The sequence below is a fragment of the Artemia sp. Qi Xiang Cuo genome, chromosome 3 (genome assembly GCF_049724085.1).
Source record: "Artemia sp. Qi Xiang Cuo chromosome 3, ASM4972408v1, whole genome shotgun sequence".
In the NCBI taxonomy this organism is placed as follows: domain Eukaryota; kingdom Metazoa; phylum Arthropoda; class Branchiopoda; order Anostraca; family Artemiidae; genus Artemia; species Artemia sp. Qi Xiang Cuo.
Window position 1 is genome coordinate 49,036,887 of NC_142796.1, and position 20,084 is coordinate 49,056,970.

The window sequence follows — 20,084 nt, forward strand, 5'->3', positions numbered from 1 at the left end:
AAGTATTATTTTTTTCCCCTGTAAAAGACTATGTTAATATAAAACGAACAGAAATTAATTAAAAATATGCTAAAATAGAACATCTTTCCAATTTTCTTATTCATTTTAGTATTGTTGCAATGCTATTCTACTGGCTCAGAATGGTTCAGATGGAGAGGAATGCATGGTTGTCTCTATAATTACGTTTAATTATAAGTGGATCAATAAAGCAGAGAAGAAGCTTGGTCTCTTCTGACCACCTCATGCGTGAAATAAGCTAAATTTACTTTGGTACTTATGCATTATATGGTACTCACGAAAGAAGTCATGTTTGGTTAATGCTAACTAAATAAAATAAAATAGGATGAAAATATAATAGTTTAGGAACCACAAATTTGGGCTATATATTTGCACATTAGGGGGGGGGGGTAAAGCATAGCATATATCAAATACGTAACCTAACCTAGGTACCTTTTTCCCCCCTAAGCCCCAAAAAACAACTGTTTACTTATTGTAAACGCAATGAGAAACCACGCTTTGCAATCCATTTATCTATTGCAAATACCCGTTTCACTGGTTTCCTTCAGTATTTTCCTATACAGTATATAGCGGTGAGTACCATATAATGCATAAGTACCTTTACTTTCCGCAATCTTTGTGTAAGCTTTCTGAAGCGCAAAATCCTTACGACCCTTATTAAGCATATCAAGAAGGGGCTTAACCGCATATAAAAAGAAATAGTTGCCGACAGTGTGAATGATGATTCAAGCTAATCATCAAGTATCCTGTCTAGCCACTCCCCCGTAACTTCCTGTACCCATCTGTAATAGTATAGTCATTGAGTCTTTGCCAAACGTCATGTGTCTTATGCTGTAAATTATGTCATACAAAGTAGTAAATTCTATCAATAAAGCTACAGCTTGGATTATGGCAGTATGTTTAAAAGTTATTTCTATTTTTGTACTTTGTTTACAGATTTTGCTGTCAGTGCGCCAATTCACGAAAATATAAGGGGAAAGGATTTTCTTAGCTTTTTATTAAAATATCAAAAGGTGTTTTTCAAAATCAATAGGAGAACATCTGTTTCCTTGCCCCCTCCCCTAATCGGTGCCCTTGTTTACAGTCCTCGGGTATATACTGATTTTGGTTAAACGACGGAAGTTCCAAAATGGGAATGTTTTTGGTAGGGAGTTATGTTTCCGAAATAATGACGTCTCGCCTTGAATTAAACATTTACGAAGGTTTTTATTTGGGTTGAGGGGGGGGGAGGGTGCAGTCGTGTAAATTGAAGAGCAGGGGGAATGCAAGCCTCCGAGATTTTTTGTCACCTCTAGACTATGGAAAATACTGTGTTTTTGGTTTATTTTCTTTAAATAATGCATTTTTTTTGGTACTGTCATTGAAAAAAACAACTGAAAAGATCCCCCCCCCCTAGATTTTCTCAAAAACATTTTACTTCCTCCTCAAATTGTCATGAATTTATGCCATTTGAAGGGGGAGGGGGCAACAATAAATCAAACATTTTATTTGATTATTTCAATAAAAAGTGCAAAGAAATTTGGATTTTGAGAGTTTCGGGGGGGGGGGGGTGCGTTTTCACCCCCTTCCAATGAAGGGATTTTTGTTTGTTTTTGTTTTGTTTTTTGCAAGAGAATAATTGGTGCTAATTGATGCGTCTAGTTTGACATTAATTTCTATAATCGTTGACATGATACAACCAAGGCTGGCTAAACAGAGGGAGCAAAGTATGATTGCTAAACAATGAATGTGTCTAGAATTATATGTCAATCTAAAGATGCATTTGAATTGGTCCTAAGGAATCAATAGACTCCAAGCACAATCGCACCCTCTTGGATTGTCCTTAGACTGCTACTCTGGTTTTTTCGTCAAATAAGTTAGCTGCATAGTGAATGAGCTAAAGTAGCAGAACAGATCGTACCAAAGGAAAGTGACGTTTTCTACCGTTTTGTGATGCAAAACAATAATTTCGGCGGACAGATTGCCAAATTGTAATCGATTGAAAATTATGAAATAGCCAAAAGAATTAGAACTATTTAAAACTATATATATATATATATATATATATATATATATATATATATATATATATATATATATATATATATATATATATATATATATATATATATATATATATATATATATATATATATATATATATATATATATATATATATATCTATATCTATATATATATATATATATATATATATATATATATATATATATATATATATATATATATATATATATATATATATATATATATATATATATATATATATATATATATATATATATATATATATATAGCATCCCTGTCCCAGAAGTTGCACTCCCGCGCAGTGATACAGAATAAACAGCTAACATAGGTAATCAAACAGTTCTTGATAACGAATTGTAAGTAAGGAGCGACCCGTCTCAATGGTAGCCAAAACTGCAGAAAATGAAACTTTAATTTCAATAGATACATCAAAAGAATCATATCTTAATAGTGATTTCCAATATATAAGCTCTATCAAGTTTAGTCCTAATTATCAATTACGCTAGTTACGCGCCTGAGAAAATTTGGCTGATTTTCGAAAAAAGGGGAAAATATCCCCTAAAAGTTATAGAACCCTAATGAAAATCACACCATCATATTCAGCGTATCAGAGAACCCTGCTGTGGATTTTTCAAGCTCCTATCTACAAAAATGTGGAATTTTGCATTTTTTGCCAGAAGAAAGATCACGGATGCGTGTTTATTTGTTTTTTTGTTTGTTTGTTTTTTTTTCACCAGGGGTGATCGTATCGACCCAGTGGTCCTAGAAAATCGTGGGATGACTCATTCGAACGGAAATTAAAAGTTCTAGTGCCCTTTTTAAGTGACCAAAAAAATGGAGGGCAACTAGGCCCCCTCCCACGCTCATTTGTTTCCCAAAGTCACCCGATCAAAATTTTGAGATAGCCATTTTTTTCAGCATGGTCAAAAATATGGTAACTATATCTTTTAGGATGACTTAATCCCCCAAAATCCTCGGGAGGAGGGTTGAAAGTTAGGAACTTTACCCAATATTAACATATAGTATTGGTTATTGGGAAGTATACAGACGTTTTCAGAGGGGATTTTTTCGGGTAGGGGGGGGGGGAGTGGGTCGGGGTTATGTGGGAGGATCTTACCATGAAGGGATTTTTCATGGGAGAAGGGACATTGCTATGAAGGGGGCACCGGATTTCCCAGCATTATTAAAAAGGATCAGAATTATATATAAAAAAACAAGTTTTTAACTGAAAGTAAGGAGCCACATCAAAACTTAAAACGACAGAAAACATTACGTATATGATTGGGTTCATCCCCTAGTCAATACCTCGCTCTTTAAGCCAAAGATTATTTAGTACTTTCATAAGAGCTATTTATTTTATTTAAAGGCATTTGTGATTAAGGGGTCATTTTGAAAGCATCGTAACACAAATTAAACTTTACTTTAAAGAGTAAGGTGTTGACTAGGGGGTAAAACCTTTAATGTAAGTATTAAAATATAGGGATATTGAAGGTTTTTGCATAACTTAATTAGTAAGTAACGTGTAATTATTTCTAATAAAAACGTTCGTAAATATAATTAAACAGGTTTCGAGACAGCCATTTAACTAAATAAAAGTAAAATTCATATTCAATTTTTTTTAATTATTCATGTACGGTGAGCCAAAATCAAAACCTACATTAATTCAAAAACGTTCAAAAATTAAATTAAAAAAATGCGATCACCTAAAATAGTACGACAATAAGAGGTGAGCTGTCATTACACTATACCCATATTACAGGCCTAGTAAAAAAGTAGTAACCATAGTGAAGGGAGGCGAAGGAGGAAATCATAAACGTCCCTATCTCTTAATATGTCCATCCGAATACTCAGTGAAATTTTGGGCCTTAACATACAATTTTTGAGGCATCAGACCCTCCCCCTCCACTCACATAAAAATCCAATAGCCCTTCTCGTCCACATCTGATGCACAGCAATACATCGGTCTAACATTCTATCTAGCCTAACATGAATAAACGCTGTTAAATGAAGCTTAAAACTAATTAAATAAAAAACAAGTTTTTTTTTAAACTGAAAGTAAGGAACGACGTTAAAACTTAAAACAAACAGAAATTATTCCGTATATGAAAGGGGCTGTCCCCTCCTCAACGCCTCGATCTTTACGCTAAAGTTTGACTTTTTCACAACTCAATTTTGTTTAACCATGAAGGCTCTTTCGCCTCCCTTCACTATGGTTACTACTTTTTTACTAGGCCTGTAATATGGGTATAGTGTAATGACAGCTCACCTCTTATTGTCGTACTATTTTAGGTGATCGCATTCATACAATTCCTCCAAAAAAGGGAGACTGGTGGGGACTTCACTTCTACTGACAGAAGAATTTGTGTATACCCAGGGAAATTGTGAAAATGATGTCAATAACATTACTTTCTATCTTTCAGCAGGGTAATGTAGAAAAGAAATATCGAGGTGTCAGTGAACTTGTCTTGGTCAACTGATCTTCCTTTTGCAAAAGCTTAGCAAAAAGTTGTTGGCAATTATCTCTGAAGTGTGAAAATTTTAAATATGACCTCTTGGTGTGACATTGACAATATGCTATTTAATATGAAAATTTCTTCTTTCTCGTGATTATAAAGAAATTGCTAAACTAATAACGGTAGTTAATATCTAATGGTGATTTTAAGAAAATATTCTCAATTGTTAATTAGAATTTCAGTACCATTGAAACGATAGGCTATCATAGGATTATCAATCGATATGAATTTGGTCATTTTTGGCCAAAGTCATCTTATCTAAGAGAATCGTAGATTGGCGCTACAAAATGATAAATTTACCAATTTTCCATGGTACAGTCGGTAATTCATGACATTCGTGATGCCATGATTTCATGTGAATAATCGAACAGTTCGTGGTAACGAAGTGTAAGTAAGACACGACGTGGCTCAATAGTAACCTAAATTCTTAAAAACGGAATTTTAATATCAATTGATATATCAGAAGAATCGACTTAATATGCTGATTCCAAATATATATATGTTTCATTAAGTTTAGTATTATACTTCAAAGACTACGACCCTGAGAAAATATGCCTTATTTTTAAAAAGGGAGGACACACCCCCTAAAAGTAAAATAATCTTACTGGGAATCCCACCATCAGATTTAGCGTATCAGAGAACCATTCTGAAGAGGTTTAAACCTCCTATCTGTAATCATGTGGAATTTTGTATTTTTTGCCAGAAAAAAGATCACGGATGTGCGTTTATTTTTTTTTTCAGGGGTGATTGCTTTGACCCAGTAGTCTTAGAATATCGGAAGAAGGATCATTTGAACGGAATTATAAAGTTTATGCTCCCTTTTTAAGCGACCAAAACAATTGGAGGGTAACTAGGCTCTTCCCAGGCCCCTTTTTTCCCGAAATCGTCCGATCAAAATTCTGAGATAGCCCTTTTGATCAGCATAGTTAAAAGGCCTTTGGAGATGGCGTGACCCTCACATCCCATGGGGACAGGTCTTTAAGTTATAAAATGTGCCTATTGTTTATGTATATTATTTGTAATCGGGAAGTATTCATACATTTTTTGGGTGGGGGAAGGGATTTTCTGTTAGGGGGATTTTCCACGGGGAGAATTTTCCATGAAAAGGGAAGCTTCCAAGGGGTGAAATTTTCAGGTAAAATTTGCCGCTGGGGGAATTTGTCAGGATTCCTGTACGAAATTCTTTTCGTATGTTTTGCTTTCTCTTTGCCGACTCAGTTTTAAGCGTGGAGATTTCACCGAGCTTGAATTGCCTAGAGAATATTTCCATGGAGAGGGGGATTTTTCCGTGGAGGTGGAGCCAGATTTCTTGGCATTATTTAAAAAAAAATCAGAAATTCAATAAAAAAACAAGTTTTTCAACTAAAAGTAAGGAGCAGTGTTAAAACTTAAAACGAACAGAAAATATTACGTATATGAGGGGGTTGGCCTCTCCACAATTCCTCGCTCTTTACGCTAAAGTTTGAATCTATCCCAATTCTTTAAGAACGACTCCTGAAACACAAGGGTCCTTTAATTAGAACAATAAGAAGTTTTTTTAAGTAATAATAAACTTTAGTGTGGAGAGCGAGGTGCTGAGGAGGGGGAAACCCCTCTCATATAAGTAACAATTTTTGTTCGTTTTAAGTTTTAATGTTGCTCTATAATTTCAGCTGAAATTTTTTTTTTTTCATTTAATTAAATGTAGGCTAATAGATACCGAAAAATGCAGTTTTTCGAAAATTCGTATTTGCTCCAGCCCAATCACTTTTGGTCATTGAAAAAATATCAAAGAGCCTTTGATTTTCGTTCGAAACAGCCTTCTTCCAATCTTCAATGACGGTTGGCTCAACTCGATCACAAACACGCATCCGTGATCTTTCTTATGAAAAAAGAATACAAAATTCCCCCTTTTATTAGGTAAGAATTTGAGACCTCGTCAATAGGAAACAATTGCTATCTGAACCCTCCCTGGTGGTACCTGGTAAGCTGGACAGTGATTATGACTACTTTAATCAAACACCATCAGAGCAACCATATCGACAAAAATTAGCTGATATTATGACTTAGAAATGGAATGTCTGACATACAAAGCTTCAAACATCTTGGCCTTGATGTGAAAATCTCAAAAACAGCTCTTAACTACTTATGCAAATAGTAATGTCTAGTACTACATTGCACTATCTTTCGCTGGATCGAAAACAGGCGGAAAATTAAAGAACCCGTCTAACGCCCTTCTTCGCAATTTTTTGCCTGCTACACTTCTTTCCTTGACGTTTTCCTATTAATTTCGTTAGTCAAGTAGACTTTAGCATATTGCAAGGGGTTCTTTACTCCTACAATCAATAAAGAGAATAATTCAACGAGAAAATTCTTATAGACATTGAACCGTACAAGAGAACTAATTGAATGTGTCGGCTATACATCTATTAGCCGTCCTCACCTGTGGCGTCTTTTCTATATGGATGGGGGGGGGGGTTAAAATGTATTTTTTTAAACTCCAGGAGCTTAAATCAGTGTTTTTTTGGACTCTTCAGTAAAAAAGTAAATAAGTCATTTTCCACCGACAATACCAGTAAAAAAGGTATTTTTCAAAATCTAGGGGGGGGATTATAAAATTGAGGGAGGGAAAACCCCCTATTGACACCACTGGTCGTCAGCAAAAAAAAAAGTAGAGTAGCATTGCTTAAAGTAATTTTGGTTCTAATTTTAGTTTTCCAGTTGTCTTTTGCCTAAGTTGAACTTTTTCTTTACTGTACTCTTTAACTTTGCTTAGGACGTCTATTAGATGTATAGCCCCTTGATTTGATTTGTCCTCCGTTTCAAGTCAAATAATATCAAAATCGGAACAGTTATAATCATAATCATTAAACTAGTGAAAAATCATTAGGAATAAGAGCAAGAATTAGAAACATTGATAACTAGAAAAAAAAGGATCATGTCAAAAAAACTATAGTAAAAAATAGAACTCAAAATAAAATAAAACTACAGCTAGAAATCCGTCACAAAGGAGCCAAAAAGAATTGACAGTATAAAATGTGGTAATAATTATTGTGATAACACGACAACAACCAAAAAAGAGACGAAAGATCCCTAATTTGTTCTAGAGCAGATATCAGAAATTACTAAGGTGCTCCATGATAGAGAGGATGAAGCTCTTTCGAACCTCTCGGTAATAGCGGGGATCAGCGACTAAGTTGACTGGTGAGAAGGCTAGGTGGGGGAACAGGGTCCAATAGGGTTTTGAAAATCACGGAAAATATCCCTAGTACAGGTATTAGAAATGGTGAACTTGCCAAAGTGCAAGCAAATGCTATCACTCCTTTCATTTAAGGTTTTAAGGCGCCTGGCTATAAGGAGTATGGAATTTTACCCTCCTTGTAAATGATCTTGAGCGAACGCTTCTGGACCGACACAATTTTCCGCCAAGTGCACTGAAAAGCTGCACATCTAGCAATAAAAGTGGTTCCGATAAAGTTCCTTGTGAAATTCCGCAGTAAATAGGGAGAGGTTCAAAGAAAATATTTTTATATTTTTCCTTTGTGATCTAAATGAGAGGGATAATATTCAAGTATCTAGTAAAAGGGGACCAAGTTCAAAGCTATTTAGCAATAAATCAATCAAGGTGTTATGGTCAGCCAAGTCTAAAGCTATTTTGAGGACAACTAAGACATGACGTTTGGATTTTCTAGAATCTTTAAAATGGCGTGTATTAAGAGCACAAGGTCGCAGTCTGGTTTAAATTACCAAATTGCAATGCATGGAGTAATTTCAATTTTGAGCCAGTCACAAAGGAAACCTTCGTTAAATTTTGAACAAAATGGGACTGTAAAAAGTGGAAAAAGTGCAATGGAGCGTACACAAGCAAAGCTCGTGCTATTAGATTACTTTGGGTGACATTACGTCATTGCGTCATTGACATATTAAGTCATATTACGTCGACTAAACATTACGCAATTTGACATATGGTGCAGACCAAAGAGTATGGGAAACTTATAAGAGAAGAAACTGACGCTGCATCGAAAAGAAAAATCACCAACGCCATCTAGCATTTGGTGACTTTGTTTAACGAAAAACTGCTGGATACTTGTCTTTTATGTACTTTAAAATGCATGAGACGGTAAAGCTTAAAGTCCACTAGCCTACCTAACCTTCCAAAATTTTCCCGAGCTAAGCTAGCCCTACTTTTTCAGAATGGATTATCAAACACTTTTTGAAGATAATAATTACTGATTAATGATCAGACACACACAAGCTGATTAATCATCAGCTTTATTCCCTTTGCACCGCTGTTTAGTCATATCAAATATCGGATTTACTTTAAGCTTTTAACCTTTCTTCAATGAAGTCACCCGACACTAGCACTGTAAGTGGCGCTAATAGTTTTTAATCCCTGTCTTTCGATGCTAAATTGGCCAAGATCCAAATCTAATAAGTGTCCCATACTCTTTGGTCTAAAAAACCTAATTACACTTCGTCTGCTTCTGCATTAGTTTATTTTTCAAACTCCAAATTGCCTGTCCTTTCCTGTCAGAGACGTACCCCGGGAAGGGGGATTTCCTCCCTCGACCGAAATCCTAACTTTGCCTGAATTTCTGGGCAACTCTTCATCCAAATTATCAACCCCCCCCCTCCGAAAAAGATCCTGTGCGCGTGCTTGTTCTCCCAGTATATCTGTCCCAGTAAATTTTAAATGAGGTAAATTTGATTATGTGCTGAAGAATTGGATACGTCAAATAAGTTTCCTCAAGTTTAAATTGTAATTTAATTTGTGAAGTCAAATAATTCAATTTAGACTGAAGTTTAATTTAGGCCTTAAAATTTTAAGTTTGAAACAAAAGCGCTAAAGTGATTTACAGCATAAGGAGTTTTAAAAACACTTATTTTAATACAAAAAAAAATCCGTCAAAATATTGTCAAGAATGATTTCTTGCAATGACAATGTTATTTTCTATTAAAAAAATTCGGTGACCGTCTGAGATGCCCTATAATTATGAACTCAAAAAACATTAGGAAGGTTTCTTTGTATTTCTTCGCGGTTCTATCAACAAGACAGTATACCGCTAGTCCTGGCAATTTCTTTAGTTTGTTTTATTTCCAGTTTTGTCATATTTGTTGTACTTTTGCTTGAATGATTAAAGCGAGTGATTTTCAGGGTTTACCTGTGTTGGGAAGCTATTCCAGATGGCGACAGATTGTTGAGCGAAGCCTATTTTTAGATATTCCTGACGGGGTGTACCTTACTCAAGATAAGCCTGACGGGCTTTGTGATGACAAGTGGCTTTTAAAAGCTTTTAGCTTTCAGGAAATAGCTTGAATAACTTCTGGTGGAGGGGAATATATATATTTTTAAAAGACCTGACAGAATTGACACCTCGAAACAAACTTGGATCAATTGTAGGGTTTCGACGTCAGGGTTTCCAGAAGCTACTGCATGAGCTGCTTGATTGTGAGGAAGCTGTAGAGGAGCGATACAGCTTGTTCGAGTGCCGGCAAAATAAGAGAATGCCTATTCTATGACAGGTTTATTGAACGACATGGAAATAGGCAAGATGGACTCATAAGGTGAAGACTTTTGTATCTTAGAATAACTCCCACCTTCCTGGAGCAGAAGGATTTCATTGTGCTGATGTGTTCACCTCTTGTGAGATCTCAAGTAAAGTGAACTCTAAGAAGGTGTAGTCTATTTATTTTATTATTATCGCTTCTTTGACAATAAAATCAAGACGAGCCCTTACATTTTGTCTTCGAAATAAAAATTCCCTTTTGTCTCTGTTGCATTGAAGTTGAAAACAAAACGTCCTTCCACATCTTGATTTTTCCAAGTCGGCCTGAAGTTTTTATGGGGTTCACTGAGATCTTTATCCTTCGCCATGGAGACCACTGTCATCGTACAATCAGTAAAGGTGCGAGGTTTTATTGCGTGGTTATCCCCTAAGTTATTTATGAACACCAGAAAAAAATTTGGGCTAAGAGTAATACATCCTTGGGGTACTCCTGATAACGTTGGAAGTTCTTTTGAAGTGAAACTGTCAAGAACAACTTGCGATGTACGTTGACAAAGAAAGTCATTGAGCAGTTGAAAATGCCAACCATCAGCACCATTGGCTTTTATTTTAAATAGTATACCTACATGGCATACGCCATCGAAAGTTTTGCTGCTTCAAAGGAAAGAAGACAAATGTAGCACCCCAGAGACAAGATCTCAACCTAATCCTGATACTGCGCTATAAGAAGTTAATTTTGCACTTATTATGATTGCACTTGTGACTCGTTTATCATTTTCTTCGACACAGAAATAGTTTTAGAAAGGAAGACACAACGAAAAACGATAAGACACAAAAAATGGGATAGAATTGTTCTGCTTAGTTCAATTCTGCTCGTTAACATTCATTCCAAAAAATAGTGTTTAGCACTAGAACTAAAAAATTACGAGCTGCCAAATTCAGTATCTGCTAGCATCAAAACAATCACGCCAATAGGTGATGTTCATTAGGCTCGTTACTGAAGTAGTCCGTTCCAGATTTCAAGTGGTAAGTACAACATAATTGTTCTGTGGCTGCCTCCTATGAAGTCAACCCGTTTTTGACTCATTTATCATTTTCTTTCTACACGGACGGAGTTTCAAAAAGGAAAATACAACCAAGACGTCTGATTTCCGAGTATATTTTCTAAGAATAGGATGGAATCATTTGCTTTGTTCGACTTCTGATCGTTAAGACTCGTTTCAAAAATAGTGTTTAACATCAGAATTATAAAGTTAAAAGACATCGATTTCAAGACATGTTTGCAGCAAAGCAGGCGAGTAAATTGTTGGGGCCTTTGGGCTCGTTACAGAAGCAGCTTCTTATAGATCATAAGGGGTTATTTACTGTCTGGTATAGAGTGCACATAGCTTCATTGCTGTATATCTTCGTTTTGTGGCGTCACACATACCTGCGTGTCAGTTTATACTTCAAACTCTGAATCGTCAATCTTTTCTATGTGTATTTATTGCACTAAAATGCCAAGACCAGTAGTTCGATGAAATACTTTAATTTTAATAAGACCCAGTGGATGACAAAATCGTAAATCACTAAACTATGTGAACAAAATTTTAGAAATAAATTTAACACCTAGATTAGGTCAAACTAAATCTAACTTAAACAAGATTAACTAGATTAAATAACTAGATTAATTGGATTTCCTTTTTCATCAAGGTTTATCACTCATCATGAGCTAACCCGGTCTTAAAAGGTACGACTATTTTTCTCTCCAGAAATAAGAAGAAATATGACTGGCTTGCAAAAACTGGCTCACCAAAATAGACCAAAAGACTCAAAGAATTTTTTTTTATCACAGTAGCATAGAATAGTAATATGTCTTCTTCTCTTTGGTTTCCATAGTGAAGGATGAAAATCCCAGGGAACCCTATAGACTCGATTAAAATAGACTTAAGACATTATTCAGTTAAAATGGAAGCTACAAATATAAATTTTTTGAATGATTGTTTTATGATCATGCTTAGTTCAGACCCGAACATAAATATACAAAAAACACTAGATTAAACTAGATTACTAGATTTACCATAAACTAGATTAAACTAGAGTTAAGTTAAACTAAACCTAACGTAAAAAATCTACTTTTTATGCCTGACTTAAAATATTGACTTTCTATGCCTGATCTCAGATGCGTAAAATTTATAAATTTTGAGTTTACCCATAAAAATTATTTCTAAATTTAGAAACATTACTATATTATAATCTATTACAAAAACCTAGGTATTTGATCAAATTACTGGTTTTGTTATTCTACTATGACATGTCATGGTTTGGGGCTTTTACTTTAGGTTATTGTTACACTTTAGATCATGTTGGGCCAAACTTTAGGCTATTTGATTTGATCATTTGATCAGCGCACTGAACTTATATTATCATTTTTATGAAATTAGCAATTCTTTGGGAATAGTGTTAGTGGTTCGAGTACCCGAAGACCATCTTTGTTTCCCTGTTATTTGGGAACTCACGATGGGGTTTTCCACCAGAGAATATAACGCTTGCCCAAAATGGTAACGACTAACGAGTTCAGGATTGGGTTGAAATTCATTCTTCTAAGAAGTTAATAATGGTTTAGATAATTTTTCTTTTTGTTGATGTGTTGTTTTGAAGAATAATTAAATCCAGTGGGCTTCCCTGTTAGCTATTAAGATATATTATGAATAGCCTATTATTTTTGCTAATAAATTTGTTTTATCTTATGAAACTGCCTTTTGTCTGCAAGATACGCAAAAACATTATTTAAAAAAATGAGAATTTTTCTCTACCAAGGCAAATTTTTACAATGCAAATATTTCCGCCATATAGCTAATAGCCGTCTTGCCTTGAAAAAAAAAGAAGAACCATAAAAAAACTCAAAACGCAAATAAAACTGACATCACAAAAGTTTTAGCATCCTTGCTCAAAGGAAGTGTAGCTTAAGAACGGAAGCTGAGCGTTAGCTCAACAGCTTCGAGTGATGATTGTAAAGCTCTTTTAATGTCGTTCTTTATTGCACGCTCTATATTTTAAGTTCTATCTCTTATGTTTTCTTTATTTATTTATTTTTTGCTACTGGCAGCTGTACAGCCTATAAATTCATTTTGTCAATAAAGAAAATCGTCAAGGTCATGGTTAAAATAATTCATTATTTTTTTAATTTTTGTCAACCATTATTCTATTAGATAGAATAATTTTATCAAGAAAACATCTCTTGTGTTTTAAAAGTATATTTAAACTATGTTGTTTAACCATTATATTTAAACCATTGTTAAATTATTATTTTTTTTAATAATTACTCAAAAATAATTTAGTGTGATGGAACTATTTGTATTTTATTATCAAAATAATAATCTTAAACAATTGTTTCAAAATAATTTATCTAAATATAATTTATTTAATGAAATTATATTATTTAATAAACTTTTATTTGAAGCAGTTTTGTTTAAAGCAATACTTAATTAGATAGGATTATTTTAGTCGATGGAACAGCAGTGTGGTATTCGTAGTTACTCTTATGCATATTTTACAAAGTAATCAGAATTCCTGTCACCAATCGATTCAATTTTTCCTTAGGTTTTTATTTAATTTAATGGTAGTTCTGGACCCACACACTCTGGGCCAGGGCTCAAGACTTAAAAACCCATTGTCGTCAAATCCCCTTCCCAAAACATAGATATTGCCTTGGGGGACCAATGATAAATTTCGTTTTCCATCTCTCAGACTCTCCCTATTCCCACTATCTCTCCAACCTTGATATTCGATCCTGTAAAACTCCAGCCTGTATCTACTACTTGCTGGAAATTCTTCTACCCTATGCCCTCTTGTTTTCAAGGTCATCTTAAATTATTTTGCATAAAGGATAATCATATCTAATGTTGGTTCACTTGGAAAGGGCTGACCATTATATTTGAAACAACGGTGAACAGGAAATCGTGTTGTACTGAAAGGAAGATCCTAGTTTCAGATATGGTTGTAATCTCTTATTAATAGCGGCATCCAGAGATATAGCCTGTGATATATAATCGTCTTGCCTATTAGAAGGAACAGCTTCTGATTGTTGTGAGTCACCAGGGAGGTACGTAAAAGAGGTAGTATGAAGCGCCTTCAGTAGCCACTCTACGCTGGTGGTCTCAAAATTCGCTTGGGACTATTCTAGAGGATTTGGAACAGGTGTAGTTGAACAAGCTGCAGCAGCACCAAATGTCACGGTGCCGACCATTATAGCTGGAAACAGTGGTGAATGGGGAATAAAAAAAATTGTCTTGCCAATTAAAAAAAAACTGCTTTATATTTTTCCGATTCACCAGGAAGGTGAGTAATGGAGGTAATATAATCCGATTCCGGTAGTCTCTCAATGCTGGGGCTTTAGAAACTTACTTGGCCCTACTCCAAATTTTTTTAGCAGGATTAGTAAGGTAATTTGCAGCAATGCCAAAGATGGAGCGATGCCTTTAAAAGCGCATTGGGTCTTCGACTATCTTTCACAAATGTGGCCACAGTCTTCTTTCTAAGGACCTCCCTGTCCTTCTGCTATACTGTGTCAAGATTAACGCCTCTTTCAAACGCCATTTATTATTATTTTATTCAGGAAACAACTATGCTAAGAGTAATTGAACTTTTTCAAGTAGTTTATTTTGCTTTCAAAAATTCCAAAACGGAGTACATACATCACCATCCCCCGCGAGGCACTATGGTGTGTGGAAACAGCAGGAACGCCACAGGCGTAAGTCCTCTCACACTAAAGTTACTTAATTAAAATAAATACGAAAAGAAGCACAAAATAAAGAAAAAATAATAAATTCATCCCAATAGACAAAGGAAGCAAGAAAGAACAGAATCTATGCCATGAGACTCTAAATACGATTTCTAAGAAGACGCATAAGAATGACACCCACGAGCTAGGGCTTTAGATGATAAGCAGAATAATTGTAAATCTTTTAGCAAACGGGATTCTTTGAATAGCTTAGTAACTTTTTTTTCGCTCTTTTACGAAATGCTAAAATATTCGACACGGTTTTTCAGTTCAAGCAATATTTTCTAATCAATTTGAGAGCCATCAGTATAATTAAATCTTTTTTTTTCAGGGCTGGAATACAGTATTATTAGCCAGCCAAAAAGTGGTGAGATCCAATTTGGGTTGGAAGCGTTTTGATATCACAAGTGGCGTTCAGAAATGGTTTGCTGAAGGAACTGGAGATAGTCTTCAACTTTTAGTTGACTGCTCTGGCTGCGGATCATTAGTCAAACCCGTAATTCGTTCAAGTAGACCCAAGAAGAAAAAAGAAAGACAAAGAAAACACAAAGTCCGTGCAATTCGGAGAGCCAGCAATAAACCTTTTCTTGTAATTCATACAGAGTCCATGCCAAATCGACGGATGAGACGACGAGCTCTTGTCTGTAGTGCCAAAACAAAGTCTTGCTGCAAAGAACGGTTTTATGTGAGTTTTAAACAGTTGGGATGGGATGATTGGATCATAGCCCCCAGTGGATATTATGCTAATTATTGCCGTGGAGAGTGCAGCGGTCCACAGACCCCAGATGCATTCCAGAACTACCATTCCCATATCCTGGGTGAATACAGGAAGCTAGATAAATTTCCTGAGCTGCAGCCATGTTGTGCTCCAACTAAATTTACATCTATGTCATTAATTTACTTTGGTCCAGATAGGAATATAATTAAACGTGATTTGCCGAAAATGAGTGTCCACGAATGTGGTTGTCCATAGCTTGGACTTCGAAATTTTAGTAAACTATTTCAAATTTTGTCTGTGATCGCTTTTTTTAGCCACGTTGCCATGTTATTTGTTATGCTGTGAATTGCTTTTTTGATTGGAGATGTCATAGAACGGAGATTTGAGCGACTGAACGAGACATTTTTTATAGCGGAGTCAAAAATAATTAAAGTGTGCTATAGCTCTAGTCGATGTAATAATGTTTCTTAGTGCTTTTTAGCTTACCATAATTTTAATCTTTATTATGTGCTGCAAAAAGGCAGAGAAACTGTCTTATACCTGTGACTACCTATTTTAAGTAAAGTGAAATGAATCACGATGTGATGTTTGGATGTTTCACATGCTGTGATTAATAATCTAGGAAAAAGAATATTACGCAAGTGCGAATGTCGATGCTCTTTTTCTTTTTTTTTCTTTTTTTTTCTTTTTTTTTAAGAAGCAATATCGTTTAGAAAAGAAGAGGAAGATGCTTGAAATTTTAAACATTTATTTAAAGACTTCTTCCTTTATGACCTACTTTGTCAGTTTGGTTTTTGTCAGATTATCAAGGGAAAAGAAAATGACCACAGTCAATATTATTTAGCCAAAATTTTATTTCAGGGGGGGGGTATATATAGAAGACCACAGAACAGACTAATATAACAATGTAGAGGAAAATGTGAAGATTGATGTTATATGAAGGACTCAAACCCCTATCCACCTCCCCTTAGGTTTTTGTAAAAAAAGATCTCCCTCTTCCTTGATTCTGAATTTTGAAAATCGAATAAAATCCACTTGCTCCGTATTTTGATCTTCTCTCTCTAAAAAAAATCCTCTGAACTATGTGAACAGTATGATTACGTAAATGCCAATATTTTGCTTGGATTTGATTTGCTTGATTCTGTACTTGGCTACTGCCCCCACACCAGGAAACCAAAAATAGCGTTTATGACTAAATTGAAATTTTAACCAATAAATGAAAAGAAAATTCAATCGATATTTAATGTTGGATGCTTTGCTTACAAGCCTGCGCAGAGAAGGGAGACTGAAATCCCTTCTTCCCAATACGAGGGTGGTCCTTGGATGAAGCTTTGACTAAAGAGGGAGGGACTATTGTTTGAGTAAGATTTTTGGCCAAAAAGTATTTTGTTTTTAAATTTATTACAAGATTGTTACTTTTTTAATGGAAAGGACTGACCATCTCTTGAGTCCCTATGAATTCTCTTCATTATTCTAAGATTAATTGACACAATAGCTAGACTAATAGTGCTCTGTTTGAAATCTAAGCTAGTAGCTGAGTTCTTCCATTTTCTCCAGGACTCATGGTACTAATTCACGGAGGTGTAGGTGAGGGACAAGGATTTTTAGAGTTTTTAAATGATGAAAAACAAATAATTTTCAAAATCTAGGAGGCGCTTTTCTTAAATACAAAAAAAATACTTTTCGAAATCTAAGGGGAGGGGTAAATGCCTGCCCTTACAATGCCTGCCCCTTGCCAGTAACTTATACCTTATAAATTATAGAAGGCCTTTCCACAATGATACCACTAAAAGGTCTGCTATTTCTATTGAAGGATTTGTGTGTGCAAATTTAGCGACTGATGACAATGCTTTGTTCAGATCCTGGATTAAAGACGAAGAAATATTGTTCAATAGCTTTGCAGGGAATCAGGGTCATATAAAGGATGCTGATGCAAGCTGGGGAGGGCTATTACAAACTGGAAAACAATTTTTCGTGCCTCCTTTACACAGCAAAAGTTTGTGATTTCGGGAGAAGGAGGTGTCTTAAAATTTCAAGGGAGTGGGCTTAAACGTGAGAAACCCTCTAAGGGCACAACCTTGTAAGAAATTGCTTCATAATATATCAAAGAGGATCCATTTCAAAAATATAAATGAAATTTCTTATTAAATTAGTTTATATATTTTTTAGAACTCTAAAAAATTGAACTCTATTTTTGAAGTTTAGAACTCCCGTTCTTTAGAACTTATTGAGTTAAACTCTAGTCCTGGAATGACTCTAGAAAGGTTCTTTGAACTCTTATCTATTACTAAATGGCTTCTTAAATTAAATAATTGCTAGGTAGTTAGCTTGGTTGTTAACATTCGGGTAAGGAGCAATAATGAAAATTTACAATAATGAAAAGAACAATAACCTCTTTTGTATATTAATAAGAATAAAAAGTTTTCTGATATAAATAAAGAGCGAAGATAAAACTTAAAACGAACAGAAATTATTTCTTTTCAAATTATGCAAATTAATATCAATCAGATATACTTGAAAAGGCTCCAGAATTGCTCCAATCTGGCAACACTGACTTGGGGTAGAAACAGAATATACGACAGAATTCATCTTGGTTTCAGACAGATAACTTACAATCAGCAGAACGATGCACGTAAATAGGCAACGTTAATTACATCATTTTAATTAGCTTTGCATTTCAAGTTATACACATTGTTTTTGTCGTTCAAATGGTTCAAAAATGAAATTTGGTGCGCTGCCAGTGTAGAAAATCTGCTTAAAAAATAGGCGTTGTCTGAAACTTGTCTAAAAAGTCGCTCTTTTTATGGGATGATTTTGTCTGATAAAACATCAAAACAATTCCAAGAAAAAGAAATTCAACAAACGTCATTAAAAGATAAAAATAAACTTACAATAGCTTTTCGTAAAGGCAATTTTGAAAGTGCTGAAGTAACTATTATTATCGTTTATATTTTTATTAACACAAGAAATAAGTAAACAAGAATATACTCAAGAGCTGAAGTGTAGGACAATGGTCTTTGTACACCCCCCCCCCTAATCAGGAATGCCAATTTGGAGGGGACTTGATTTTTGTCTCCTCTTAAATTTAAAAAATCAATTTTTTTGTATTTTCATTGAAAAAAAAATCGAAAAGAACAAAAATTGTCCCCCTTGATTTTGAACAATACGTTCCCCTCCTACTTTGTCATGAATTGACGCCCCTGCCCGACAGCCCGGTGCTATTATATTTTTACCTATAATTACTTATCCTTTTCCATATAAAGTACGTTTGTTGCACAATTTTTACGAAATTGCGCACACTCTTGAAATGTTAGCCCCAAATATCTTGTGTAAGTCCCTGCCTTACGGATATTAATTGATTAAACAATAAAGTAGCTGTGACACTTAGAACCCCAATCAGATAAGGAATTGATATCGGTCTTAAAAGCGGTGATCAACCCGGTAAGGCGTCAGGACATTGACATGTCAGGACCACTACCGTCAGGACATCGACAAGATCCGTCATGACATCGACAAAAAATCGTTCAGAACATCGACAGTCATTATATCTACATGTCAGTTCATCGACAGTCACAATCGCTACCCGTCAGAACGTCGACAGTCATAACATCGACACGCCATGACATCGACAAAATCCGTCATAACATCTTAAATTTTTAAACTTTAGTTTTTGGGGTTTAGGGGGGAAAGGTACCTAGGTTAGGTTATGTTACGTATTTAATATATGCTTTTCTTCCCCCCCCCCCCTGACGTGCTAATATATAGCCGAAATTTGTTTCTAAACTATTATATACTCATTACTATTATATAAACTTATAAATTTTTTTGTCGATGTCCTGACGGATTTTGTCGATGTGTCGATGTTATGACTGTCGACGTTCTGACGGCTAGCGATTGTGACTGTTGATGTCCTGACGTGTCAATGTTATGACCGTCGACGTTCTGACGGTTAGTGGTTCTGACGGATTTTCCTTGTCGAAGAAATGACGTTTAGCGCTTGTGACGGTTAGATGAAATAGTGATAGATGAAATAGGTTAGATCCCAATAGTGATCTAAAGTAGCGCATTTGTCTGAGTTTTTCTTATTTTAACAAAGGTAGCACTAAAAATGCAAGATTTGTATATTTCCAGTACATGATTTTGCTCATGGAAGTATAGTTGTATGTATTCCACTGCTTAATTGCCCATGTGTCACTATATTAAGTTTAATCTAGTATTTAATAAAGAAAAAACAAGTTTTTTTAAACTGAAAGTAACTCAAAACGAAGAGAAATTATTCTGTATGAAGGTTTGCCCTCTCCTCGATGCTTTGCTCTTTATGATAATACTGTTAGCGCTTTTAAAAAAACGTCATATTCTAATCAAACGGACTCTGTGTTTCATTAGCCGTTCTTAAAAAATTGGGACAAACAGTCAAACTAGCATAAATACAAAGGCACTAAAGAGAGGGAAACCCTTTATATACGGAATAATTTCTGTTCGTTTTGAGTTTTAATGCTGCTCCTTACTTTCAGTTAAAAAAAAACTTGTCGTTTTATTTATTTTTTATTCATTTTCCAAA

At 34.9% G+C, this 20,084-nt stretch overlaps 1 protein-coding gene across 1 annotated transcript in view; it reads left to right on the top strand.

Moving 5' to 3' along the window:
* Actbeta (inhibin subunit beta) overlaps positions 1–17,464 on the top strand; it is a 78,821-nt gene extending 61,357 nt beyond the window's left edge. The window contains exons 3-4 of the mRNA XM_089086199.1: positions 4,465–4,468; positions 15,137–17,464. Of these exons, the coding sequence (XP_088942325.1) occupies positions 4,465–4,468; positions 15,137–15,778 (646 nt within the window). The 3' untranslated portion in view covers positions 15,779–17,464. The remainder of the gene's footprint in view (positions 1–4,464; positions 4,469–15,136) is intronic.
* The last annotated feature ends 2,620 nt before the right edge of the window (positions 17,465–20,084 follow it).